We start from the raw sequence: 25,385 nt of genomic DNA on the forward strand, positions 1-25,385 counted from the left end.
ATCACCAGTGGGAACCCCAACCCAGCTGGGGTGCCCCTTAGCTCCCCAGCAACGCCTGACCCCAGCCGCAGTCCTTGGGCAAACCAGCAAGGTTTGCAGTCCCACAGGGGTGAGCCCACGTTGCCCCGATAGATTCCGCTCTCAGACCCACTCCTCTCACTCTTGTTCTCCCCTCCAAACCATTTTGCTGTCACTCCTCTACTTACACTCACATGTCATGGACTTGTCTACGGAGGACCCTTAGCTGTAATTCTTAACCTGGCCATAAAAGCCACAGGTCATGTCCCACCGCCACCTGTGCGATCCCATCAAGACCGGGCGGCCCAAGGGGCTTCATCCCACACCTTTGGCGTCCAGGCTACCTGGGCCCTTCCTGGGGGAGCCACACAGCCCGGCTACAGACACCTGTGCAGGTCAAAAAACCTAACCTCCAGGATGGGGTGGTCCTGGAAGCCCGCTGAGCTTCTTCCTCTCCTCCGAGGAAGCCAGTGTGCTGAGCTGTACAAACCTGCACTGGCCCATGTGGAATCTTCATTTTCTAGAATTTTCCATCAATGCACTCTCTGCTCTGGCCATGACACTTCTCTGTGTCCTTCAGATGACCTTGTGGAGAAGGCGCCCTGCTCCTGGAACTCCTCCCGCATCTGCGAGTGTCGGCCGGGCATGTACTGTGCCAAGTCCGCTGCCAACTCCTGCGCCCGCTGCCAGCCCCTTCCCATCTGTCCCCCAGGGACAGTCACCGGCCCCCAGGGTAAGCCGTCCCTACCCGCTGTGCCCTTCCCACTGAACCTCTGCACTGACTGGCCAGGCTGTGACCTTCAACCCTGGCTGTTCGCATGCTCAGGTTTGGACTAGGAGCGAAATTCGTACTTGACATGTCACTAAGAGGGGCTGATGATCTCTTTGTAATCTTTGAGAGGCAAGGGCAGAGAGAGAGAGAGAGAGAGAGCGAGAATGCATGCCACGGCTAGACCTGTGCCAGGTTGGAACTGGGAGCCAGGAAGTCAGTGCAGGTCTCCAGTGTGTGTAGCCAGGACCGGACGATGCAGGCCACTGATGCCTGCTGCCTTCCGGGGGTGCATAAGCTGGGCTCGGGGGCTGGGACTGGAACCCAGGCTGACCCACTGTGGAGAAGTTTTCCCCCTTCCCTTGCCAATGGCTATGGGAATCTTCTGCGGAGCAGCCAAGAGCTTCAAGCTTGCAAGGAGCACCCAGCGCCGGGCAGGAACCAGACGCACAAGCAGAAAAACCATGCGGCAAGCAGCGCTACATTCAGCAAGAGAATCAAGCGTCAACACCATGTCCACAGAAAAATCCCGCAAGTTGTTTCAGCCATAAAGGGAGCCTCGGATGCTCTGGAAATGGAACCATAAGAGATCAGAGGACAAGAAATGGCTTCCAGCGGGTGCTTGTTACTGACCCATTCACTTGGCACCTGCGACTTTCTCCGTCAGTGAGCGTGATGCTCAGCTTCGCCAGCAGAGGGCGCAGGAGCCACTACAGGCAGAAAGCGGCTCCTTGGGGGTGTCTGTGTGGGTGTGTTGGGGGCGTGGGGGAGCAGTCAGCCTGGACAGTTGGTCAGGGGACTCAACAGGGGCTACTCTGCACTCCCAGAGTGGCACCTGCCAGGCTCAGTTAGCACAAATGACCTGCTGGGCACCTCCTGCTAGTCACAGGTCACTTCCTTGGTTGCGGCCTTCAGGATGGTCCCTGCGGCTCCAGGCCTCAAAGCCATGCACCCCTAACTGAGAAACACGGTACTTCGGCTCAGAAGGTCCCACCAAGGATGATAACTTATTTATTTTTATTCATTTTATAAAGATTTAATTACTTATTGAAAGAGCTACAGAGAAAGGGTGGCGGGGGGAGAGCGCAAGCCGGTGAGCGGTTTCATCCACTATTTCACTCCCTAAATGGCCGCAACGTCCAGGGCTGGGCAGCTCTGAAGCCAGAAGCTTCTTCTAGGTCTCCCACGTGAGCTCTGCTGCCTTCCTAGGCCTGTACAGGGAGCTGGATCGAAAGTGGAGCTGCTGGAACTAGTGTCCCTAGGGGGCGATGTGGACACTAGCCGGAGGCTTCGCCACAGCACTGGCCCCTCTAATTCCGCTTCTTATGAGCTCTTTAAAGTATTTTGTGCATTTCTTAGGGGGAAGTGCCTTGGGGGGGTGGCTAGGCCCCTGTGATGGCCACATGCCAGTTGTATACTGAGCTCCTGTGGCCTGAGCTGGAGACCTTGTTCCACGGAGCTGATGCCAGAGCCAGGATGCAGGGCCCTGAGTATCAGGCCAGAGCAGTCCCCGCTGGACCAGGCCTCTCCTCCTCATTTCTGGACCTCGTGTTTATCCAGCTGAATTGCAATCACCTATGAAGGGAGAGTGAAAACATTCGCACATGTTAAACAGCTCATCTATTTTGTTTTCGAAAGTTACTTAAGGGTCGACATTGCGGTGCAGCAGGTCCAGACAGCACGCTGCAATGCCAGCATGTCAGTTTGAGTCCCAGCTGCTCCACTTCCAATCCAGCTCCCTGCTGATGCTTCTGGGAACACAGCGGATGCTGGCCCAAAGTGCCTGGGTCCCTGCATCCACGTGGGAGAACGGGCTGGAGCCCCAGGTTCCGGGCTTCTGCCTGGCCAAGCCCTGGTCATTGTCGCCATCTGGGAATGGAGCAGTGGATGGAAGATCTTTGTCTCTCCCCTCCCCTGTACCTCTGGCTTTCACATAAAATAAATATTAGGTAAAAAGAAAAAAGTTCTGTGAAGTTACAGCCTTGTTCAAGGAGAGAGCAAGGGGAGAGGGGCACGGAACGTAGACTGACTGCCCCGGGATTGTAGGAGAAGGCGTCTCAGAACGGGGCTCTGCCGCATTCCAGCAAAGCCAGAGCAGAGCGGGACCAGGGAGGGCTCAACAGACGCAAAAATCATTACAGAGAATGTCATGGTTAGTGGAGCCAAAAATCCTGGGGCTGTGGTAGAAGTATATCACTAAAAAAAAGGGGGGGGGAGCATCGTGGCACAGTGAGTTAAGCTGCTGATTGCAACACCAGCATCCCAAAGGGGTGTCAGTTTGAATCCTAGCTGCTCCACTTCCAAACCAGCTCCCTGCTAATGTGCCTGGGAAAATTTTTTAGTAGAGGATGACTCAAGTGCTTGAGTCCCTGTACCCACATGGGGACCAGGCTCCTAGCCGTTTGGGGAGTAAAGACCTCTCTCTCTTTCTCTCAAATAAGTAAATTAAATATATATGTGTATGTATATATATACATATATATATATTTAAAAGGCTGGGCCAGGCTGAGTCCAGGAGCCAGGAACTGCACCCAGGTCTCCCACGCGGCTGGCGGTGGCTTGGGTACTTGGAGCATCTTCTATTCCTTTCCAGGCATGTCTGCAAGGGCCAGGCTCAGAAGCAGGATGGCTGGGACTTGAACCAGCACTCGGGTAGGAGGAGCAGGTATACCAAGCTGCAGCTAAACCTGCTCTGCCCACCCCATGCATTGTTGTTTCTTTCAACAAATAAAGGAAAGATGATTGAAAACTCCAGGTAACAGAAAAAGCAGAGAAGAAATTTATAGTTCAAATGCAAAGATGAAAAATATTACCTGCTTTTAAGAAAGTGCTAACTGTAAAAAAAAAAAAAGCCTTGTGATTGGTTAAGGTCATTCTTTTTATTTATTTTAAAGATTTATTTATTTTTATTAGAAATATAGATTTACAGAGAGGAGAGACAGAGAGAAAGATCTTCCATCCTCTGGCTCACTCCCTTGCTGGACTGTAACAGCCAGAACTGAGCTGATTCGAAGCCAGGAGCCGGGAGCCTCTGAGTCTCCCAGTGGGTGCAGGTCCCAAGGCCTTGGGCCATCCTCCTCTGCTTTCCCAGACAAATTAGTAGAGAGCTGGATGGAAATAGAACAGCTGGCGTCTATGTGGGATGCAGAGGCTTGGCTGGTATGTCACTGCACTGACCCGCACTTCTATCTTTTGTAGCATGAATTCAATTGCCATGTCCAACTGCAGCCGTAGGACCACGGGGCACACTGCCCCACTGTGCCAGCCCCACCCCCTAAGACGTCACCAGCCCCTGCTCATGTTGTCCTTTCTGGATACACCAGGCTCCCAGCCCTGACCCTAAGACGCTGTTGCTCTCTGCAGGTGCGGCTGAGAGGGGCACCACCTCCGAGCCACCTCCCCCAGGGAGCCACCCTGCCTGCAGGCCCACCCCTGAGGACAATGACACACCTGTCAGGTGACTGCCAGGGCCTGCTCTCCTCTGGCTGCTGCAGGACATGGAGCTGCCCCTGCTGTGTGTTTGAAACAGTGTGGCAGGGTAGGGGTGGGCGAGCAGCAGGGCGGGGTGGTGGGGTCCTGGGGGCAGTGTATCTAGCTCTGTGCTGGCACCATTGGAAAGTGGGGGACCCAGCTAGCCAACCCCTGCCTTCAGTGTGCCAGGCAGGGACTTGGGGCAGAGGTCAGAAGGCTGGGGCTATGTCCACACCGTCACGAAAGAGAATGGTGCCCGAGCCCCACTCGCTCTCCCCCCTGCAGCGTGCCCACGCTCAGCTCCCGGCTGGACGCCCACAGCAGCTCCGTGAGCACCCCCGTCTCCTCCTCCACCAGGAAGCCCATTCTGGATCCAGGTAGTGGTACCCCAGGGGCAGGCCTGGGCGGAGCCAGGCTTCTCCTGCTGGGGCTGTGGGGCGGGTGGGGAGTCAGGGTCCCCGGGTTCCTGCTGCTGGGTGGGGCTGTGCCCCGTTGCCTGTTGGTGGCTTGTCCTCTGTTGTTGGGAGTGGGGACTTTGTGTACAGCTTTGTTCCCATGGCCCATCACTGCTTCTAGAGAAAGCATTAAAAAAAAAATTTTTTTTTTAAAAAAAGATTTATTTATTATATACTTGAAAGAGAGAGGGAAAAGAAAAAAGAGAGAGAGAGAGATCTTCTAGTTCATTCGCTAGAGGGCTGCAACAGCCAGGGGAGGGCCAGGTCAAAGCCAGGAGTCAGGACTCCATCTGGGTTGCCCACGTGGGTGCAGGGGCCCAGGCGCTTGGGTCAACCTCTGCTGCTTTCCCAGGTGTGTAAACAGGGAGCTGGATGGGAAGCAGGGCAGCCAGGATTCGAACTAGCACCCTTATGGGCTGCGACATGGACAGTGGCCTAACTGCTATGCCCCAAAGGCAGGTCCATTTAAAATCAAAACCACTGAGGCTCTCGGCAGGCCACCAGCCTGGGGACAGTGGAATCCGGGAACTGTGGTCACGTGTGAGACAGACAGACCCCGTGTCTTATTCACCCCTGTCGACCGCCTTTTAGAGTGAGTCAGTCCAGGCAGGTGTGTGTCCATGCAGTAACTCAGGGCACGTGGCGGGCGTAGTATGAGCAAGGTGTGGGCAGCAGGCTGTGCTCTGGTCCTTATTGGTACTTACTGGGCAGGGAGATGTTCCATCTGCTGCTTCAGCCTCCAGAGGCCCTCAGCAGCCAGGGCTGGGGAAGGCTGGAGCGAGGACCAGGAACTCTAGCCTGGTCTCCCCGGATGCTGCAGGCTGGTTTACTGCTTATGGCTGCCGCAGCTGTTGGGACAGGAAACCAGCAGATGAAAGAGTTCTGTTTCTGTCTCCAACTCTGCCTTTCAAATAACTCTCTTTCTCTGGCTTTTTAAATCCAGTATGACTTGCAAATATAATTCTAATATCATGATACTCCCTTCCTCCCTCCCCCTTACTCTTTTTTTTTTTTTTTAGCTTTTGAGATAAAGTATTTTAGGTTTACATCACAGTGAAATGGCTTAATATTTCACTGAATAAGAAATTTAACAAGTAGGAAGTAGAAAGACCTTTAAAGTTTAGTGGAAATACAGGGACTATAAATAGTAACTGAATGGAAAGGTGACCATTTCACTCATACATGATACATTTTAATCACAGGTCATTAACATAAATCACTCAGTCATTGGTCTGACAAAGATATGAAGCAAAGTTTCACACAACTGTCTGGTTTTGTTTTGTAAAGTTTAGCTTCCTCATAGACGGGAGAACATGTGGCATTTGTCTTTGAGTCTGGATTACTTTATTCAACATAATATCCTCCAGTTGTGTCCATTTTGCTGCAAACTGTAGACTTTCATTCTTTCTTATTGATTTTTAAACAATCTTTCATGGTGCATAGATCCTACACTTTATTATCCATTCTAAAATAACATACACCTTGGTTGATGCCAAGCTTTTGCTGTTGGGAACAGTTCCACTGTAAACACGGTAGTACAGTGTATCTTTGATTTGTTGTGCTCAAGACTTTGGGGTGTATATCCAGTAGTCATGTGATCTGATCTATTTCTAGTTTTTTAAATTTTATTGGAAAGGCAGATGTACAGAGAGGAGGAGAGACAGAGAGGAAGATCTTCCATCCGATGATTCACTCCCCAAGTGGCCGCAATGGCCAGTGCTGCGCCGATCCAAAGCCTGGAGCCAGGAACCTCTTCCGGGTCTCCCACGTGGGTGCAGAGTCCCAAAGCTTTGGGCCGTCCTCAACTGCTTTCCCAGACCACAGCAGGGAGCTGGATGGGAAGCAGGGCTGCCGGGACTAGAACCAGCGCCCATATGAGATCCCGGCATGTTCAAGACAAGGACCTTAGCCACTACACTATCGCGCCGGGCCCTATTTCTAGTTTTTTAAAGAAATCTTCACACTGTTCTCCATGGTGCTATGGAAAGAATGAATGAATCAGTCATCTTAAAAAAGAATTGCAGTTCTAACCACGACCACTAGGTGGGGTTTCACCCCCCCCCCACCCCCGGAGTCCCCACCCCCTGGGAAGCGGTTAGAAACGCAAGTCAGCTGCCCTCACCCAGACCTGTGGCTGCTTTCCTCGGAGTCTCCAGGGATCTCAAATCCACTTTAAAGGTCGAGTTGCTCTTAGCAAAAATGGATGTAGAAAGGGCCCAGCAGCATGGCCTAGCAGCGAAAGTCCTCGCCTTGAATGCCCCGGGATCCCATATGGGTGCCGATTCTAATCCCGGCAGCTCCACTTCCCATCCAGCTCCCTGCTTGTGGCCTGGGAAAGCAGTGGAGGACGGCCCAATGCATTGGGACCCTGCACCCGTGTGGGAGACCCGGAAGAGGTTCCAGGTTCCCGGCTTCGGATCGGCGCAGCACCGGCCGTTGCGGCTCACTTGGGGAGTGAATCATCGGATGGAAGATCTTCCTCTCTGTCTCTCCTCCTCTCTGTATATCCGACTTTGTAATAGAAATAAATAAATCTTTTAAAAAAAAAATGGATGTAGAATGAGAAGGGCTCGTGATCTCTGCCGGGGCCGTGAAGAGACAGGAGACAGCCCACAGAGCAACCTTGAACCCCACAGGCTGCCTGGTCCGGCCCGAACCTGGACCCTCCTCTTTATCCTGAGAGAGAGACCTCAGGCAAGCTTGGGAGCCTCAGTGTTTCCCTTTTGCACGATGGAGAGAGGTGTGGCTCTTTTTGCCCCAGGAAGGGCGAGGGAGGGCCATTGCAGGCGCCATCCTGCCACCAGTCCTAGAAAAAGCAGGCAGTGCTGGGTGGGGCTGCCCTGCACCTGCTGTGGGACCCCAGCTCACAGCCCTGTGTTTCAGGCCCTGTACTCTTCTGCGTGATCCTGGTGCTGGCGGTGGCACTTGGTTCTAGCTCCTTGCTGCTGTGCCACCGGAGGGCCTGCAGGAAGCAGATCTGGCAAAGTGAGTGGCTGCCTCCCAGGGCCTTGGGGAGACGGGGGGGCTCTGTGCCTGCCTGGCACGTGTCTCCAGCCCTGCTTCCATCTCTGCAGAGCTGCACCTGTGCAAACCGACCCAGACCTTTCAGCCCACGGCCGAGCTAGAGGGTGAGTGTCCTGCGTTCCCAACGGATACGTGGCAGCTCTGGGTCCTGGCCTCGGGGACCACACTTCTCCTCCCCCCCGGCAGCTATCCAGTGTGGCAGCACCATCCACAGTGGGAATCCCATGCCAGTGGCGGGTGGAAGACAGGCCTGTGGAATGCTGGCTGGGTGCTGGAGCTGGGTTTCAAACCCACCTCGCCCTTTTTCTTCTGCCGACAGACCACCAAGGGAAGCATAGAGGGTGGCAGGGTGGGCTTTGGGGCCGGAGTCCTGGTTCTGCCATGCCCAGCTTCATGGCTTCAGGGAGTTCCTTCAGTTCTCTCATCTATAAAATGGGACCTACTTAGGAGGGCTGCTTGCAGATGAACCTCGTGGCTTCATCCCATGAGGCACTGTGTGGATGCTTCCCATGGTTGAGCCGGCCCACAGCACCTGCTGTGTGGAGAGCCTGGCCTGTGAGAGGGGGCTTCTCCATGCCCTGCGGCGTGGCCTTCCCGAGGCCTGGGTGGCCCTGATCGCCTCCCTGGGTCTTTGTTCAGCCTCCCAGGCAGCCTTGGGGAACCCCTGAACCCCTGACTCTCCCCCTTTGCGCCCAGGCTTGGTCAGGGATAACCCCTGGGCAAGGGTCAGTGGCGTGACTCTCAGCCTTCCAGTGCCTGTTGCCTCACCCCCCATGCACCTCACCACATCGACTGAGCATCCTCTGGGTGCTGGGCCCTGGTTGACACAGCAGCCCCGTTCTGTGGTGAGTTTTAAGCCGGATGGTGGGGATACAGTTCAGAGGTGCACAGCTGGTCCAGGGCGACAACAGCTGCAGGCGGCAGAGCCTGCTCCAGGGGGCTCAGCCTGTCTCCGTTCCTTTCTCCCTTAGCTCTGCCTACACTAGCTGCCCCCGTGTCCACAGGCCTGTCTTCCACCTGAGGTCATCAGTCATCGCTGTGTCCAGAGGTCACCCCCAGGGCGCACAGTGCCCTGGGGCGTGTTTTGAACCTGTCAGGTTTCACAAGTGAGCGCTTGTACTGTTTTAGCAAGGCGGGTTTTTCTGCTGCGGCGGTTTCGAACCTGTTTCCATGAGCTGTTGGCCTCAGCAGCTCACTGAAACCAGCCCTTGCTTTCTTGACATTTCTCTAGTATTAGAATTTCCGTCGCCGTCAGTTTATTTTTCTCTTCGAACCTTCGTGGCAGCAGCTGTGAGAAAAAAACAACACCACCCAAAGCTGCAAGCGTCTTCCCTTATGAGCCAGGCTTACCAGGAACTGGGCCCATGCTGGGGTGGGCCTGTGTGTACCCCCCCTGCCTCCCCCAGCTCCCAGTCGATCTTTGGATCTGGTTCCCAGGGGGTAGGAAGCTGTAGCCAGGGCCAGAAAGCTGCAGGACCCTGGGTTGGGAACAGACCGGATGGGGTGGCGAAGGGTACACGGTGGTCTGTGCAGCTGTTGGCTCCTCCACTCGCTCAGAGCTTGCAGGGAGCACTTACAGGGAGCTTCCTGTGTGCGACCTCTCCAGGCTCTCAGACCTAAGTGGTGACTGCCCAGACAGGCAGGGCAGCATCATGCGGTCCACCCGGGAGGAGCTCCTAGCTGGTTGGCTGAACCGGGAGAGGATCCGGGCTCTGGACTGCCTGTGCCCTGGGTGCCTGCCACACACATTCATGGCCTCTTGCCGTGAGCTTGCGCCGCACCTGCTGCTGTTATTCTGCACTCACAGCTGAGCAGCCGGAAGCGCAGGAAGATGTAGCAGCTTGTCAAAAGCCACGTGCTTGAGAAGGCATTGGATTCTGATCCCGCTGTTGGGATTTTTCCTACAATGGGTTTCTCACGTTTGGCATGTTGGATGTTTGGGGTCGGTCGTTCTTTGGGGGGTTACCCTGTGTGGCACAGGATACCAAACAGCTTTCTGCTGCGGTGCACCCCCTGGTGGCCGCAATCCAAGTGTCTACAGACATGGCTACATGGCCCTTGGAGGGGAATGAGCCCTCCCAGGGTTACCCAGACCCATAACCTTTCATTGCAGTGGGTGTTGGAGTCATGACCTGGCTATGATTCCAGACAGATTTAGATGGAAAAAATTCCTTTATTTTTGTTTTGAGACAACTTCAGGCTTAAAGAAAAATTTGTGAGCATGAGACAAGGAAGTTATTTTTCCGGGAGCTGGGGAGAGGAGCTGGCTGCCTAGGTGACGCACCAGTCCTCAGGCCTTCCGTGTGTGTTTTATGCAAACAAAAATGACCATGGCTAAGCCACGAGAGACAAGGTTTCCCATAGATATGTCCCCTGCAGGGAAGCTTCAGGCCCTGTTCAGTTTGTTTTCTTTTTTTTTTTTTAAGATATGTTTATTTATTTGAAAGGCGGAGTTACACACACACACAGATATTGTCTGTCTGCTGGTTCATTCCACAAATGGCTGCAACAGTTGGAGCTGGGCCAGACTAAAGCCCGGAGCCAGGAGTTCCAGCTGGGTCTCCCATATGGGTGGCAGGGGCCCAAGCACTTAGATCATCTGCTGCTTTCCCAGGCACATGAGATGGATCAGAACTGGAGGAGCCGCTCGTGGGATGCCGACATCTCGGGCTGCAGCTTCACTGCTCGGCCCGCTGTTTGTCCCAGTCATGTTCTTCGGAGTGGAAGAATCTGGTCAGCCGCGTGTTGCTTGGTGGTCTGTGTCTTGGGTCTCCTTCAGTCCACTCTTCCTTTTCTTCCGTGGCCTTGGCACTGTGGATGCACCTCCCCCATATGTGCCTGGCCTTTCCTTGTGTGTGGTTTCTGGCCAGAAGATCCCAGAGGGCCTGAGGGTGCTTCCTGGGGACCCCCTGCTGGGTTCTGGCCTGTCCTCGAGCACTTCCGGCTCATTTCAGGCCCGGCGTTGTCTTCTTCTTGGCAGTCAATAGACACAGGCAGCCCTTGGGGTTGGTTCTGCATGCGCAAGAGCCTGGCATGAAATGACGGGGTGTTTGCACAGCACCCCACAACCCTCCTGGTGAGTCCTAGCTGCAGTTGCTTTGGCAAGGCCAGTCCTGGAGACTGGGCCATGGGATGGATCTTCCCCATCCTTGGTCTGGGGACTCGTGACAGGCCAAGAAGTCTGTGCCCAGTGTAAGAATGACTACTTTACGCCTCCACTCTAAGGCTGGCTGAGCCCGCAGGTGCAGACCCCACGGGCAGCAGACCCCACAGGCAGCAGACCCCACGGGCAGCAGACCCCACGGGCAGAAGACCCCACGGGCAGCAGGCCCCACAGGCAGCAGACCTACGGGCAGCAGACCCCACGGGCAGCAGACACCACGGGCAGCAGACCCCACGGGCAGAAGACCCACGGGCAGCAGACCCCACGGGCAGAAGACCCACGGGCAGCACACTCACGGGCAGCAGACCCACGGGCAGCAGACCCCACGGGCAGCAGGCCCCACGGGCAGCAGACCCCACGGGCAGCAGACCCCACGGGCAGCAGACCCACGGGCAGCAGACCCCACGGGCAGCAGACCCACGGGCAGCAGGCCCCACGGGCAGCAGGACCCACGGGCAGCAGACCCCACAGGCAGCAGACCCACGGGCAGCAGACTGGCCGCATTGATGGGAAGTGTCTTGAGTCCATCGGTGATTCATTGTTCATCAGGTTTCCGTTTCCTTTATCTGTATTGATCTGTGTATGGACTGGGAGGCTCCTGTTTTGTGCAATGAGTTATAATCTGTGATTACTATAATTTTTCTTACATTTATTTTTACTTTATGGAGGGGGGAAAGAACAGGCTGTCCCATTCACTGGTGTACTCACCACATGCCACGATGGCCAGGGTTGAGCCAAGCCTAGCCGGGGGCTGGCAGTAGAATCCAGGGCTCCCACGTGGGTGATGCTGCACCTGAAGCACCTGCAAGGGTCTGTGGCAACAGGAAGCTGGACTCAAGGGCAGGGGACCCATTTTTATTCGAAGACACTCCTGGCTTCTCTCATTTTCTCATGTTCCTGCACTGGGCTGGACCATCCTCCTAGCACCCAGGGTGAGGCTTCGTGTATGCCTGGCCCAAGCCTGCCAGTGCGCCAAACCTCCTCCCTGAGGCCATTGTGCCTTCCAACAGCATCCGTGGACTGGGGACCTGAGGAGGGCTGGGCCCAGAACAGGAGAGCCAAGGTGAGGGGGAGGTACTGAGGGTACCGGAAATCCAGTGCTCCCCTAGCGTGGCCCTCGTCACACACACTCCGTTCCCGGAGGGGAGGCACCAGGGAAGCACGCCAGTCGGGTTTACGAGAATATTATGATGATTCCGAAAAGCAAGGAAATCAGTAAAAGCAAGCAGCGGATTGCAGCCACATCATTAGGGGAAAGGCTCTTGTGAAATGTGACCTGTGCACTTGGCCATGCTTGCTCTTGGTCATTATCAAAGCGCCCCAGGTTGGAGCACAGCTCTAGGTGGTTTCAGGACCTTCTGGTTCTTCCTGTTTCCTGTTCTACTCCACTGGGCTGCGGGGGTGGGGACAGCAGAGCCCTCCTCATGCTCCTCCGGGCGACTGTGGGCCCACTGTGTGCTCCTGGGCACATTCCTCATGTAATATTCTAATTAAATTCTAAATAGATTGCGTGTGGTGGGAGATGGGGATTTTAGATTTACAGAGAATCTTCTGTGAGTTGGACACATTTGTTGCAATGCGTGAGCCAGCACTGGCCCCTGGTGACTGTCTCCCTGACATGGAACTGTTGGTGCGTCCACTCTGGCCCCCTTTGACGGGTACAGTCTGCGATTTGGCAAGATGTCCCTGTACTGGAATTTGTTTAGTGGTTTGCTCGTGACTAGACGCTTGGGGCAGGAAGGCCACAGAGGTCACGGCTATTGTGGCATCAAGGGCACCTGTCTTACCACGCTTCACTACCAGGCACTATCAGGAGCCCTCGTTTGGTCTTTGTGGAAACCCTCTGGGGTTGGCTGATTCACCCATTTTCCAGATAAGCAGCCCAAGGCCCGGAGCCTTGGGTGGCTGGCTGTGCTGTCTCTCATGGACAGTGCAGCCTTGCCTTGGCCCAAGGGGGAGGGGAGAGAATGGTTGGTGTGTTGGGGGAGGCAGGGGAGCTTGAGATGAGGGGTAAAGGCTGTGCCCCAAAATGTCTGCTCTCTTGCTGGGCCCTGTGGTGGCTCCTCCAGGGCAGGGACATGGGCCCTGGGGTGGCAGGCTTCCAGCCCGTTCAGCGTCGGGTTCCTTGGGATTCGTCTTCCTCTCTCCGTCCCCTGCCTTAAGGTTCTCCCTGTGAGCTTTGGCCTTGTGGTCCGAGGACTCCTGGCCTCTCCAGGCACATCAAGGGCAATGGGCACCGATTAACTTTGGCCCAGTGGGGGAAGTGGGCACTGATTTACCTTGGCCCAAGGGGGCAGTGGGCACTGATTCAGTTTGGCCCAGTGGGGGCTTCCTAGGCTGGTGGGGCAGGAGTGGCATGGACTTTTGAACCAAGCCGTGTGTGTGTGTGTGTGTGTGTGTGTGTGTGTGTGTGCATCTATAGGTGTGTAGGGGGCTAGGCAAGGGGCACAGTGGGCATGTGATTGGCTCACTCTCTGAGAATGGCCAGGAGACACAAATGGTTCCTCAGTTGCTGCAGGAGAAGTAGCTCCTCCCTAGTGCCCCAGGCCTGAGTGTGTCTGTGGGTCCCTAGACGGGAGACTGCACCCTGGGCAGAGCTAGTGCCCTCCACCTGTGGGGAGCCCCTGGTGACCGGTGGGGGTGGGGTAAGGCCATGGTGGGGAGAGGGGGAGGGCGAGGGCTAACAATGTCCTTGTGAAGGCATTGCTTTTTTTTGTTTGTTTCTTGCAGATTCCAGATCCTGGAGGAACCCAGCAGTAAGTACCCTGCCCATGCCCCCATATCAGCATCGCCCGAAACCTGACTCCTGCAGGGTGGAAAGCAGCCAGGGTATGGGGAACTCTGAGCCTGAGGCCCTGGCTGGGGAAGGGAGCCCCACCCCCACAGCAGCCTTTAGCCCTGGCTCAGCCTGAGGGGCTTTCCAGAGGTCCCCGAGCGGGGGGCACCAGGTCTGGCCAGGAGGTCTGGCCAGGGGGCACCAGGTCTGGCCAGCCCTGTCCATTACTCCTACGTTAGCTGTGCCCTCTTGGCCAGGTGACAGATCAGTAGCACAGATTTTTAAAAGCTTAGCCAGGGGTGTCACAGAGCACTTATCACAAGCTGGGTGTCTTTCTTTCAAATCATCCTCCCCACACTGGAGGGCTGGACTCATGTCTTATTTGATCTGTTGAGCTATCTCCAAAGATTTATTGGAAGGCATTTGGAAGGCAGAGAGGTAGAGAGGGGAAGAGAAAGAGATCTTCCATTCACTGGTTCACTTCCCAGATGGGGCTGGGCCAGATCAAAAGCAGGAACTAGGAGCTTTTTCTGGATCTCTCTCTTGGGTTCAAGGGGCCAAGCAGCCAGGACCCATAGGGGGTGCCCACAGGGGGATGCCAGCGTCACAGACTTTACAGCGTCCACTAAGCCACAGTGTCAGCCCCTGTTGTCCTGCTTTAGAAAAGAGGAACCAGGTGGCCTGGGCCGGTCAGGTGCCTCTGTGGCTGGTGCTGGGAAGGACAGGAGCCCTGCTCCGTGCGAGCTTGGTCCCCGCGCTGCGTGCAGCCGCAAACTTGCTGATGTCACTACAGATCCCCATGGGGGGTTCCCTCTGTGGGGGGTGGGCGGCGTCTGTGTTGGGTCCTCTTCTGCAGGGGGCATCGCCTCCCGGGACTGAGGGACAGTGGACTCTGGCTGTCTCAGGTGTATCGGGTTCATTTTTTCCCCCATGTTTCAGTTTTTCCATTCCTTTGCTGTAGTTAAGCATCCGTGCACTAAGAGAAGTTTCTGCTTTTTAATTCTTCAGTGTGGTACACAGAAGCACAGGGCTAGTTCCGGTTCACGCTGGGGAGGGTACTCCCCATGCTGGCGTTTAACAGGTTGCTGTTGTAGCACCCAGAGTCCCCCAGGAAGGGACTGGACAATGGCTAAGCTCTTCCACATGGGCCAGCAGGTGACTGTCACACGTCAGTGACTTGTGTGGAGCCATGGGATCTTGTGGCCAAAGTGTCATGACGTAAAGTCAGGGTCGGGTGGATGTTCTTCAGATCATTCCCGGTCATTCCCCTTGGAGGGCCAAGGTCACTGTCATTCCAGTAGGCCACTTCTCCTTGGTGGTCGCCTGTGAAAGTAACAAAGGACTGCCCACTACCCAGAAACTCCTCAGTGTCATGGTGAGAGGTGACCGCCCGGGGGTCCGGGCTGGAGCTGACACACTTTAGTGCTTAGGAAGGGGGCTTAGGGAGCGAGAGGTCAGAGTCTGAATCCAGGCCCAGACACTGGCCAAGTTAGTTGACTTTTTTGTGCCTCAGTCTGCTTGTCTACAAAGGCGTGCTGCATCTGCACACATGTGGGATGGCCGTGTTACATGCATGGGAGTGGTGAGGACTCACATATGGCAAGGCCTTAGGATGGGGCAGTGCACGTGCTAAGCACTGGATGAGTTTCTCATCATTATCACCTGTATTGTTTATTTTTTGAAAAGATTGATGTATGTATTGGAAAGGCAACGAGAGGGAAGGAGCCAGATCTGCCATCGACAGGTTCACTCCTACTTAGGTTCGACAGCTGGGGCCGATGCAGGCGACAGTCAGGAGGCTGGCACTCTATCCAGGTCTCCCATGTGGGTGCAGGGACCCAAGCACTTGGCCCATCATCCACTGCTTTCCCAGGTGCATTGGCAGGTAGCTGGATCAGAAGTGGAGCAGCTGGGATTCACTGGCACACTCAAGTGAGAGTGTTGTGAGCTGTGGCTTAACCCCTCTGCCACAGCCACAGCCACAGCCACAGCCTTGTTATTTAGTCCAAACCCAAGCTGAGCCAGACTCCCAGGGGGTCATTGAGGTCAAAGGTAGGCTCCTGGTTCTGAGGCTTGGGGAGGTTGGGGTGCCGGGCTCAGTGCCTGTCCTTCCTGCACCCCCCTGCGACAGCCAAGGAGTGATGTAGTGATGACAGAGCTGGACCCCAAGCCGCCTGTGGAGACCTGTCAAAATGTGGGCACCACCTGCCCTGAGGACCTCCCACTGTTGAAGACTGCCCTGGCCAGGGGCCCCTCGTCCTCCTGGGAGCTGCCGGAGCACCGTGTGTCTACGGAGAATACCAATAACAAGATCGGTGAGTCCTGGGGTGGCCCCGGCCGAGAGGGCAGAGCAGACAGGGCTGGACCCTTGGCAGGCAGGACTGGGGCTCCTGGAGCAGAAGCCGCCTCCACCTCTGTTCCTGGATTCAGGGTTCAGTGAACTGGGAGGAAGAGCAGATTTACTGCTATGCTGCACATGGAGGGTCAAAAGTGTTTAAATGAAATGTACCCCTGGGCCCCAGGTCCAAGCACCCAGGGGTGCTGAGGGAGCTGGACCAGTGACAGCAAGTCCCACATGTACCCGGTACATGCCTACCATGCTTGTGGCCATCACCTCTTATTCATCACCCCTTCCTGGGGAGGGAGTGTGTCCCACAGCTCTGACTGGGGTGATTTCCCCTTGTCACCTGGCTTGGCAGGGACCCACGCCCGCTGCTGTTGGGTCTGAGGCCCCTGAGTGCACACTTGTCCAGATGGGTTCTCTGAACTACAGCATGGGTGAGTGCCCTGCTCCCTCTCAGCCTCCTGGCTTGCTTCTCTCCAGCCTGGGACAGCTGGTGTCATAAAGTGTCCCAAGTGTATAAACTATCATGTTGTGCCCCTGCTAAGAACTCTCCAGTGGCTCCCCACTCCTTGCAGAGTGAAGTCCAGGAGTCTTAGTCCTGGGCCCAAGGCTGGTCATGAACTGGCCCTCCTGTTCTTTCCTGCAGGGGCAGGAAGCCAAGCAGCTTTTGGAAGACCCCGTCCTGGAGGGTGGTCAGCCCTGTGTCAGAGGCAGGGCCAGAGGGGTCAAGTCCACAGAAAGCAGCAGGGCTGGTGGTGGCCCCAGGTTTGGGCTGCTTCTGTCCAAGTTTGGCCCCTCCATGTTGCCCATGCCCGTCCTGCCTGCCTCGCATCTTTCTTCTGCCCAACTGCCTTCCTGTTGGGTTCCCATCTCTCTGGTCCCTTCTCATCCACTGGGCCCCATTTTCTGCCCAGCCCTTTGGGTGGAGATTCACCAAGCCAGGGGCCCTGGGCTTGGTGGAGGCTGTGAGCTGGGGCCCCTGTTGTCCATAGCTCCCCAATCTTCCCAGCCTGACCGCTAGTTCTCACTGTCATTTTAGACACTTCTCTCTTTTCTGGGCTGGGGGGTTGGGTGGGGTTGGGTGGGGCACACAGACCAAAATAGAAGGGCTGGTGTTGTGCAACAGAGCCGAAGCCAGGGGCCCTGGAGAACTTTTTTTGGGGCTTCTGAGTCTGAGAATGTGGCCAAATCACCCCAAGAGGCAGGGCTCCCTAAGCCTCAGCCCCTATGGACCCCAATCTCTCCTTCCCTCTGGAGTGTCCCCTGCTCTGCACAGTTCAGGGTGGAGCAGTTGGCAGCTGGGTCTCTGCCCCCAGCTGGAAGCCGTGGAAACAGGCTGAAGTCCAGCCCACTGCCTGGCTCCCATGGGTCTCTGTGCCCCCGTTTAAAAAAGGCCACATTGGAACCCCCAAATAGGACTGTGTTGGGGATCATAAGAAATCTACCTCTGGTGGGTTGGGCTTGACCAGCTGCCCTCCCTTGCACCAGCTGTGTATAGTAGGCCCAGGGCGTGCAGACAGGCCAGGGCCATAAACCCTAAGTGCACACCCTGAGCCAGACTGTGTTCGTCCAGCTGCTCTGGGCACCTTCACTGGACTGGGTGACTGTGAGCTGTGACCCCAGAGTGGATCTTCTTGTATGAAGCCAGGACTGTCAGGATGGGGGTGGAGAGGGGGGCAGGGACCAGGACAGTGTAGTCCCTGCAGGTGTCCTGGGAAGCATGCGGTCAGGGTGGAAGTTGGCGGTCAGGGTGGAAGTTGGCAGCCAGGCTGGCTGGGCATCTCCATGGGTTTCTCCTGACCACTTGGGAACCTTGGTCAGGCCAGTTGGCCTCTCTAGCTTCAAGCTCTCACCTGTCCAATGGGGATGATGGTGGTTGCTCCACCTTGCAGGTGTGCTGAGCCCCGGGGCTGGAGTGCAGGGAGTGCCTGGCACACACCCTCTTCTTTGGAGCCCATTCTTACCCTCCCTTCCCCTCCCCGACCCCAACCAAGTGCTCAGAACATCATGGCAGCCACCTTGAGTACTAAGTGGGTACTCAGTGTCCAGGTCCCAGCTGTCATGTCTGCTTTGGGCCTTGGAGCTCTGTCAGGATGATAGGGCACACTGCACTGAGAGGCTGTGCCATCTGTCTGGAGCCACACAGTGAGAAGGGCACCAACGAGGCCTGGGCCCTGCTCTGCCGCCTGGCTCCCTGGGGCTCAGCTGTTTTCATCACAACCACTTTTTGCCTTGCAGAGAAGATCTACATCATGAAGGCTGATACGGTGATTGTGGGGACAGTGAAGACTGAGGCATCTGAGGGCTGGGCTGTGGCTGGGACAGCCGAGCCGACGGCGGCGGTGCTGGAGGAACAGCTGGAGGTGGACCATGCGCCCCACTACCCGGAGCAGGAGACGGAGCCGCCCCTGGGCAGCTGTGGCGATGTCATGTTCTCCGTGGAGGAGGAGGGGAAGGAAGACCCCTTGCCCACGATGGTCTCTGAGAAGTGAGGCCTGATCTGGATGGGGCTGGGAGGGCAGCTGTATGCCCTTGGAGAGGCCAGGACACTGGCAGTGCCAAGCTGGGACCTGAATGCAGATTTTGGTATCTTGTGGCCTGTACAGAAGATACTTCTGAGGGGTGTTTCCAGATGGTGAGTTTGTTGGACCACAGATCAATGGCCAGGACAGGGTCCCTGCTCTGTCTGCTGTTGTGGGCACCAGCTCCGCGCCTTGCTACCATTGACCCAGCACGAGGGTCAGTGTGCACTGAGGGAGAGACGGTGAGGCTGACTTCACTCCTTGCCTGCACAGCTCCCCCTTCTGTGGCCTCAGAGATGATGCCCACTGGCCTTGTCGCCCTGCCTGCAGCCCCTCGTCACTGTGTATGTGTGCCCCTCCAACCCGCCAGTGCCTATTGTGGTTCCTCCTGAGTCCAGGGAAAGTGGAAGCAATGGGGCGATGCTGGCATCCTTTGGACCACAGCTTTTATGGGCCAGGTCCCTGCCTGGTCCCTAGCCCTGCTCCTGCTCCACCCCCCATTCTCATTCACTGGCCCCTGGCTGTTCACAGAAGCCTCTGCAACAGGAGGCATCCAGAATCTGGGTGACTGCAGGAGCGCCACCCCCCAATCCCACTCATCCCAGCTTATTTGGACATAGAGCTGGGGAGCTGCGGGCCCTTTCTAGGGTCCTCAGTGGCTCTGCGAGCCCCACCTGCCCTCTCCCAGGAAAGGAAGAGGTGTCTCCCTTCCTTCAGCTCTGCCACACTTGCAAATCCATGGGCTCCTGCCCCATCGTCTACCTCTGCTGCTCTGCCCCATTGGGGCACGGTGTTGTCACGCACCTGCCTTGCACCCAGACATCTTGCCTTGGAGGGAACATTGGAACCAAGCGTTTGGTTGCTCGGCCTGGACTTCAGGATTTGTATACATCATGGAAAGGAGCCAGATCACCTTTGACTTGCAGACTGAGACTCACCGGCGGCCTTGAGCCCACAAACCCAAGGCCTCAACCAAGTCCTCAGTAGCCGGGGTGGGGAGAGCTGGGTGGCTTGGAGTCTCCTGGACTTACCCACAGGGCCCGGCTGGGAAAGCCACAGTGACTCACCTCTGCTCACTCCTTGGAGGAAGTGGGGGCTGGGCCAGCAATCACGAGGGCAGTTTCTGAACTCACTGCAATGTTTTGGGGAAAGTTGGAGGGGCTGTGCTGTGGCCAGAAGAGGTGGCCATGGCACCTGGACACTGGCCAGGAGGAGTGTGGGTGACATGGGTGCTGTTTGCCCAGTGGGAGAAAGGATGGAGTGGGTGGACTCTGCCCCTGCCTTCCCCAGAGATATGTTGGTGAAGGCACCTGCCATGCACCTGCTGGATCCCAACACACAGTTTAAAGAAATGACACACTGCCTCACCTGGTGGCCCTTCACACACGATGTGGAAGTCCCTGACTCACCTCAACAACAGAAAATAGTGAGACTGAGGTGACCCTGGGGGACCTAAGGGTCTTTCAGCCACAGGAATTCTCACCGCAGCGCCCACACCGTGGACATTGAGACCACCGCAGGCTCCGGTGGCTGGAAGACTTCCGTGAAAGGAGCCTGCTTCCCATTGCAATGCTGGAAGTCCTTTCCCATCACCCCCAACAACTGTGCCCTGGCCCGAGACCACCCTCTGAGAACACTCTCAGTAAAGCCCTCTTGTTGGAGGCCCCTTTGGGTGTTTGTGTTGGGGACCGCAGGGCTGGACGGAGCGGACCTGGGGCTATGGGAGGAAGAGGAGGTGTGTGTGCTCACTGTGCTCTGTGCCTGAGCAGGAAGGGCCCTGCCTGCCTCCTGGGCCCCAGCTCAGCGGCCTGCCCCCACTGCAGGCTGCCAGCTGCAAGCCTCCGGTGACAGGCTGTGTGTGGGGTGCACGAGATTGAGGGCTGTTCCCTCTACCCCCAGCACATCCGTGAGGAAGCCACTGCCCATCACGGGGTCGGTGCAGGAGCAAGAGTGCATGTCCCTGGCACCATTTCCCTAGGTGGGCGGGGAGGGGAGACGCCCCTCTTTAACCACTGCCTGTGCCGACTTCCTGGTGGCAAGCCCCACCTTTCAGGGTAGCAGTTGCCGGGCTATAAAGCACCTTTGCCACGCCCTTCTGGAACAGGTGGTAAAAGGGAGTGATGGCAGGTGGCACAGCTTCCCAATAAAGCTGTTTTAGGGTTCTGACAAACTCTGAGTTGGATGCCAGTCCCAGTCCTCTCTCCATTCCAGCCCCTCTCCTACTCCCGGGGGTCCTGCAATCACAGGACCTGGTGACCTTTGTGTTATGGTCACAACCCCGATGTGTGGAGCTGGGCAGAAATGACACTGCAAGGACAAAGGATCATGTTCAACTGCAGTCCTCCATCTCTCCGTCCTCTTCTTGGCCCTCATGTGGGAGGGGGGAGAGTTTAGGGTTCCAGAGGCATGGGAGGGGGTGTCCCGGAGGGCAGCAGCATGGAATGGCTGGGTATGAATAGTGAATGTTCAAGGGTGATCCCTTGAGTATGAGGCCCAGCGCGCTGAGTACCCTTAGGGCCCCTGCTGCCTCCCCCTGAGTAAGGCACACACCCTGAGACCCTTGCCCAGGCTCACAGGACACAGGTCTCCCATGGTAGGGCAGAGGCATGAGCAGGGCTTAAGGCAGAGATAATCACGGGCTCCATGACCTGACATCAATGATGGCAGCTGCTCTCTGCGGTCAGACCCTGGTTCAAATCCCAGCTCTGTCACTCACCAGCCAGGCGTTGGTGGTGACAGTTTGATCTCTCGAAGCCTGTGTCTCCCACCATTTGCTGTGGCTTTTAACTCAGCATCCACTACTGGGTGATTCATGAAGGCAAGAGGGGTCTTTTGGTTTGGGGTTCTGGGGGCTCAGAAAAGCAAAACCAGGAGCTGCATCTGGTGAAGGCCACGAGCGGCTTCAACCCAGGGCGGATGGAGGCACAACCCAGTCGGACCCAAGGGAGTGAGAGATGACAGATTCCCGACACAAGGAACCCAGTTCCCGGGAATGGCGGGAAGGACCCCAGCATCTCACACAGGCCCTGCCTCGCTGCACACCCACGTCGGCACCATGGCGTCACTTTCCTCATCTGTGTGTGGGGGTGTCGATCTCCCTGAGAAGCCCCTGGCCTGAAGCTTCACATTAAAAGGTACCTTCTGGGGTCCACCCTAGTGATGGCCCAGCCAGCTGGCAAACGCCCCAGGCCTGGTGCATGCTCTTGGATTTGAGAGAAAGTGGAGTGAGTTAGGCAGAGAGAATGGACTGGGAAGAGGGGGGCTGCCCAAGAGTCTGTTCCCCAGCCTGGAACCAGGTTTATTTTCCTCCTGCTGGGAACAATACACATCCTGTTCTTAGGGCTGCCACAGCACAGCCCAGGGAGGGTGGTGGCCAGCCTGCTGTAAGGGAGGCTGGGCAGCAGGCAGTGGCTGGAGGCACTTCTGAGAAAGGCTCGGAAAGCTAAGGAAACACTCCTGGCTGCAGGGCGGCTACGCCCACCCGCTATCAGTGTCAGAGGGCGGGGGTGGCCATGCCAGGCTCCACTCTCCTCAGGTGGCTTCCCGGAAGGACAGACCCATGCTAACGGGGTTGGGTGAGCTGCTTGGCTTGTGGGGCTGTGGGAGGGACATTTGTTTTTGCAGGGAGAACATTGCCATGGCCTGCACTCTTCTTTCCCTTGGGGCTTAGGGCAGTCATTGAAATAGTTTCACGGCCAGCTGTGATGTGGGAGTTGTGGTTCAGGGCTGATAGGCAGTCAGGTTCAGTGTCTGAGTGTCATGGTGACAGCCCTGAAAGCTGCCAGGGCTATCAACAGGCTCTTCACAAGTCAAGGTTCAGAGTTGAGGCAACTAGCCCCTGTCACACATCCCGCCCAGGCCTGTGATTTTCGGTCCCTTCCTATGCACAGGTGTGCCTGGCTGCCCCTACAGTCAGGCTGTATGTATGTCGCCCAGACTAGCTGCCCATGGCCTCCAAGTCACCCCAGCTGAGCAGGTGAATCAGGGCCAACTCAGCTCATTTATGGGGAGGCATGGAGAGTCACTGAATCCTGCCCTAGGTCAGGCAGCCCATTGGGCATGGGCCATCTGACTCCAGAAGGCCCTCAAAGAAAACCCAACCAGGCTGTGTCCCTTGAGGCAGCTTTTCCTGAAGGTGTGTGTGACTGGCACCAGAGACGGGGCTGGGCTCCCATGCAGGGTAGCTATGCTGGACACCAGCCGATGGACAACCCAGCTGCCCTCCCAGCCTCGGAGCCCCTGGGCAGAGGGTCCCTGAGGGAAGACAGGTCAAGATAGCGCCTCTCCATTGTACAGAAGGGATTCTGCACCCCGTGATGTCGGTAGGTTACCCGCGGTCCCAGCCTGGCGCTGCCTGGAGGAGCTGGGGCCAGTTGTGAGCTGTGGCTGAGGGCTGGGTTTCTCTCAAGTCCAAGCAAACAATAAGGAGGATGGGCTGGGTTTTAGCCTTCCTTCAAAATAAAACTAATGTTAAAAGTTCTTGAGCTGGCATTCGCTGTGAGTATGGGTTCAAGTCCCAGTTGTTCCACTTGCCATCCAGCTCTCTGCTAATGCATCTGGGAAAGCATCTTGGGACCCTGTACTCACGTGGGAGACCCAGAAGAAGCTCCTGGCTTCAATCTGGCCCAGCCACTGCTATCACAGCCATTGAGGAAGTGAACTAGCAGATGGAGGATTTTCTGTCTCTCTTCCTTTCTGCTTAACTCTGTTTTTCAAAAACAGAACAAGAAATGAATCTGTGCAAATAGAAGAAATTTGAAAAAGATGCCTTGCACCAACATGGAGGCTCTCTCCAGACGCATCCTTGGACCACCAGAACCGCAAGTCAAGACCCGCCTCTTCTCTAGAACCTTCTAGCACACCCATATGGGATCCCGGTGGTATTGTGTTGTTGGTAATAGCAAACAGCCTGTTCTGGACTACAGCAGGATGACCCCCTCCTTGGGGAAGGATGGTGCCATTCACCTCCCGGGTTGCGGAGGTGGGGGGAAGCTGGCAGGGGTGCAGGTGGGAGGGCAGGAGGTGGCAGGCTCCACAGGCTTGGAGGCATGGCAGGAGACTTCTGGGAGAACACCTGCCCCTGATGTCCATCAGGTGACGTCTCACTGCTGACCTGCCTCCAGCTGCTGCAGGGGGGGTACCTGTATAGGCCATTTCCCGCTCACTCTCACTCTGACCTGCAGAGCCTAGGCTGGGGGCTGGGCTAGCCACACCCTCCGCATGCTGGAGTCCCAGAAACTTGTGGGCACCAGGTGATTTCCCAGGCTCTTGACCAGGAGGGGGGACTTTCCATTCCCCAAGATAACTTCCCTGCTTCTCACTCAGCACCTAGAAACACCATCCTTGCTGTCCACACCCTGGGGGCTGAAGGCCAGGAGCCAGGCCCGCTGCCCCCTGCAGACAACCTGCCTGCCCTGCCCTGCCCACACCACCCCTCAGAGATGTCCTCCCCCAGGTTGCAGGGCCAGGAGACATCTGATGGCCCTCGAAGTGGAATGGGGAGCACAGGGCAGCTACAGCAGGTGCTCAGGCCATAACCCCCAGGCGAGCCAGTCCTTGGGCTGAAGCCAGAGTCAGCCCCTCCCAGGCTTCTGGAATAGCGTTCTCTCCCAGCTTCAACAGCACAGGGTCAGGCTCACTCTGAGAAAGAGTTGAGGAATGTTCAAGAACAAATGGATAACCAGGATAATAAACAGTAATAACGACTCCTTCTAATTTAATACTATGAACTATGAATAGTATGAACTAATGATTAAGTAATTCCCAACTTCCCCCCAAAAGCTCATGAAAATGCATATTATCAGGATCACAACATTTGTTGCACACACACACACACACACATAGATGTATTTGAAAGGCAGAGTTAATGACAAAGAGAGAATCTTCCATCTGTTGGTTTATTCCCCAATCAGCAGCAAGGGCTAGGTTGGGGCATGGTGGAAATCAAGAGTTCGAACACCACCGAGTCTCCCTAACAGGTATGGGGCCCAAGCACTTCAACCATCTTCTGATACATTCAACCATTCAGATACATTAGCAGAAAAATGGATTGGAAGTGGAGCAGCTGGGACTAGAACCTGTTTATATGGGATGCTGGCATGTCAGGAAACAGCTTAACTCGCTGCACCATAAAGCTCGTTCCCCAGTTCCTCAATTCCATTTTCCACCAACTGTTGGAAATGCCTTATATGATGCATATTCCACACTTTCTAAAAAAAGATTTATTTTTATTGGAAAGGCAGATTTGCAGAGGACAGACAGAATGATTTTCTATTCACTGGTTCACTCCCCACGTGGCCACAACGGCCAGAGCTGAACTGATCCGAAGCCAGGAGCCAGGAACCTTCTCCAGGTCTCCCAAGTGGGCGCGGGGTACCACGGCTTTGGGGCCGTCCTCCATGGCTCGCTCAGGCCATAAGCAGGGAGCAGGATGGGAAGTGGGGCAGCCGGGATTAGAACCGGTGTTCGTATGGGATCCTGGCACATGCAAGACAAGGATTTAGCCACTAGGCTGTTGCGTCCGCCCCTATTCTATACTTTTTAATTTTCAGAATAACTCCAAGAGGCCAGGACGGAGATCCAGACCCAGGCGGTCAGACTTTAGAGTCCAGAGTGGGGTCAGCTTTGGGGGGATCATCCTGGCCCACAGGGGTTGGGAGGCGGTAGGTGGTGCGTGCCCTCCTGTCTGGGACGAACTCTTCTACCTCGCGCTGGGAGAGAGACTGGACGGCGCGAGAGCGATGGAAACAAGCTGAGGAGGCACGTGAGAATGGGGATAACGCGAGGCATCCGCGGGGCGCAGCCAGGGCCGGCTCAGGTGCTGCCAGGTTGACCAGAGAGCCG

General features: G+C 56.1%; 1 protein-coding gene across 1 annotated transcript in view; it reads left to right on the forward strand.

Annotated features, from left to right (window-relative positions):
- TNFRSF8 (TNF receptor superfamily member 8) overlaps positions 1 to 19,097 on the forward strand; it is a 48,747-nt gene extending 29,650 nt beyond the window's left edge. Inside the window, exons 8-15 of the mRNA XM_058660780.1 lie at positions 599 to 751; positions 4,151 to 4,244; positions 4,544 to 4,635; positions 7,597 to 7,698; positions 7,788 to 7,841; positions 13,631 to 13,656; positions 15,808 to 15,991; positions 18,259 to 19,097. Coding sequence (XP_058516763.1) covers positions 599 to 751; positions 4,151 to 4,244; positions 4,544 to 4,635; positions 7,597 to 7,698; positions 7,788 to 7,841; positions 13,631 to 13,656; positions 15,808 to 15,991; positions 18,259 to 18,512 — 959 coding nt within the window. The 3' untranslated portion in view covers positions 18,513 to 19,097. The remainder of the gene's footprint in view (positions 1 to 598; positions 752 to 4,150; positions 4,245 to 4,543; positions 4,636 to 7,596; positions 7,699 to 7,787; positions 7,842 to 13,630; positions 13,657 to 15,807; positions 15,992 to 18,258) is intronic.
- The last annotated feature ends 6,288 nt before the right edge of the window (positions 19,098 to 25,385 follow it).

This window comes from Ochotona princeps, chromosome 2 (assembly GCF_030435755.1).
Source record: "Ochotona princeps isolate mOchPri1 chromosome 2, mOchPri1.hap1, whole genome shotgun sequence".
Taxonomy (NCBI): Eukaryota; Metazoa; Chordata; class Mammalia; order Lagomorpha; family Ochotonidae; genus Ochotona; species Ochotona princeps.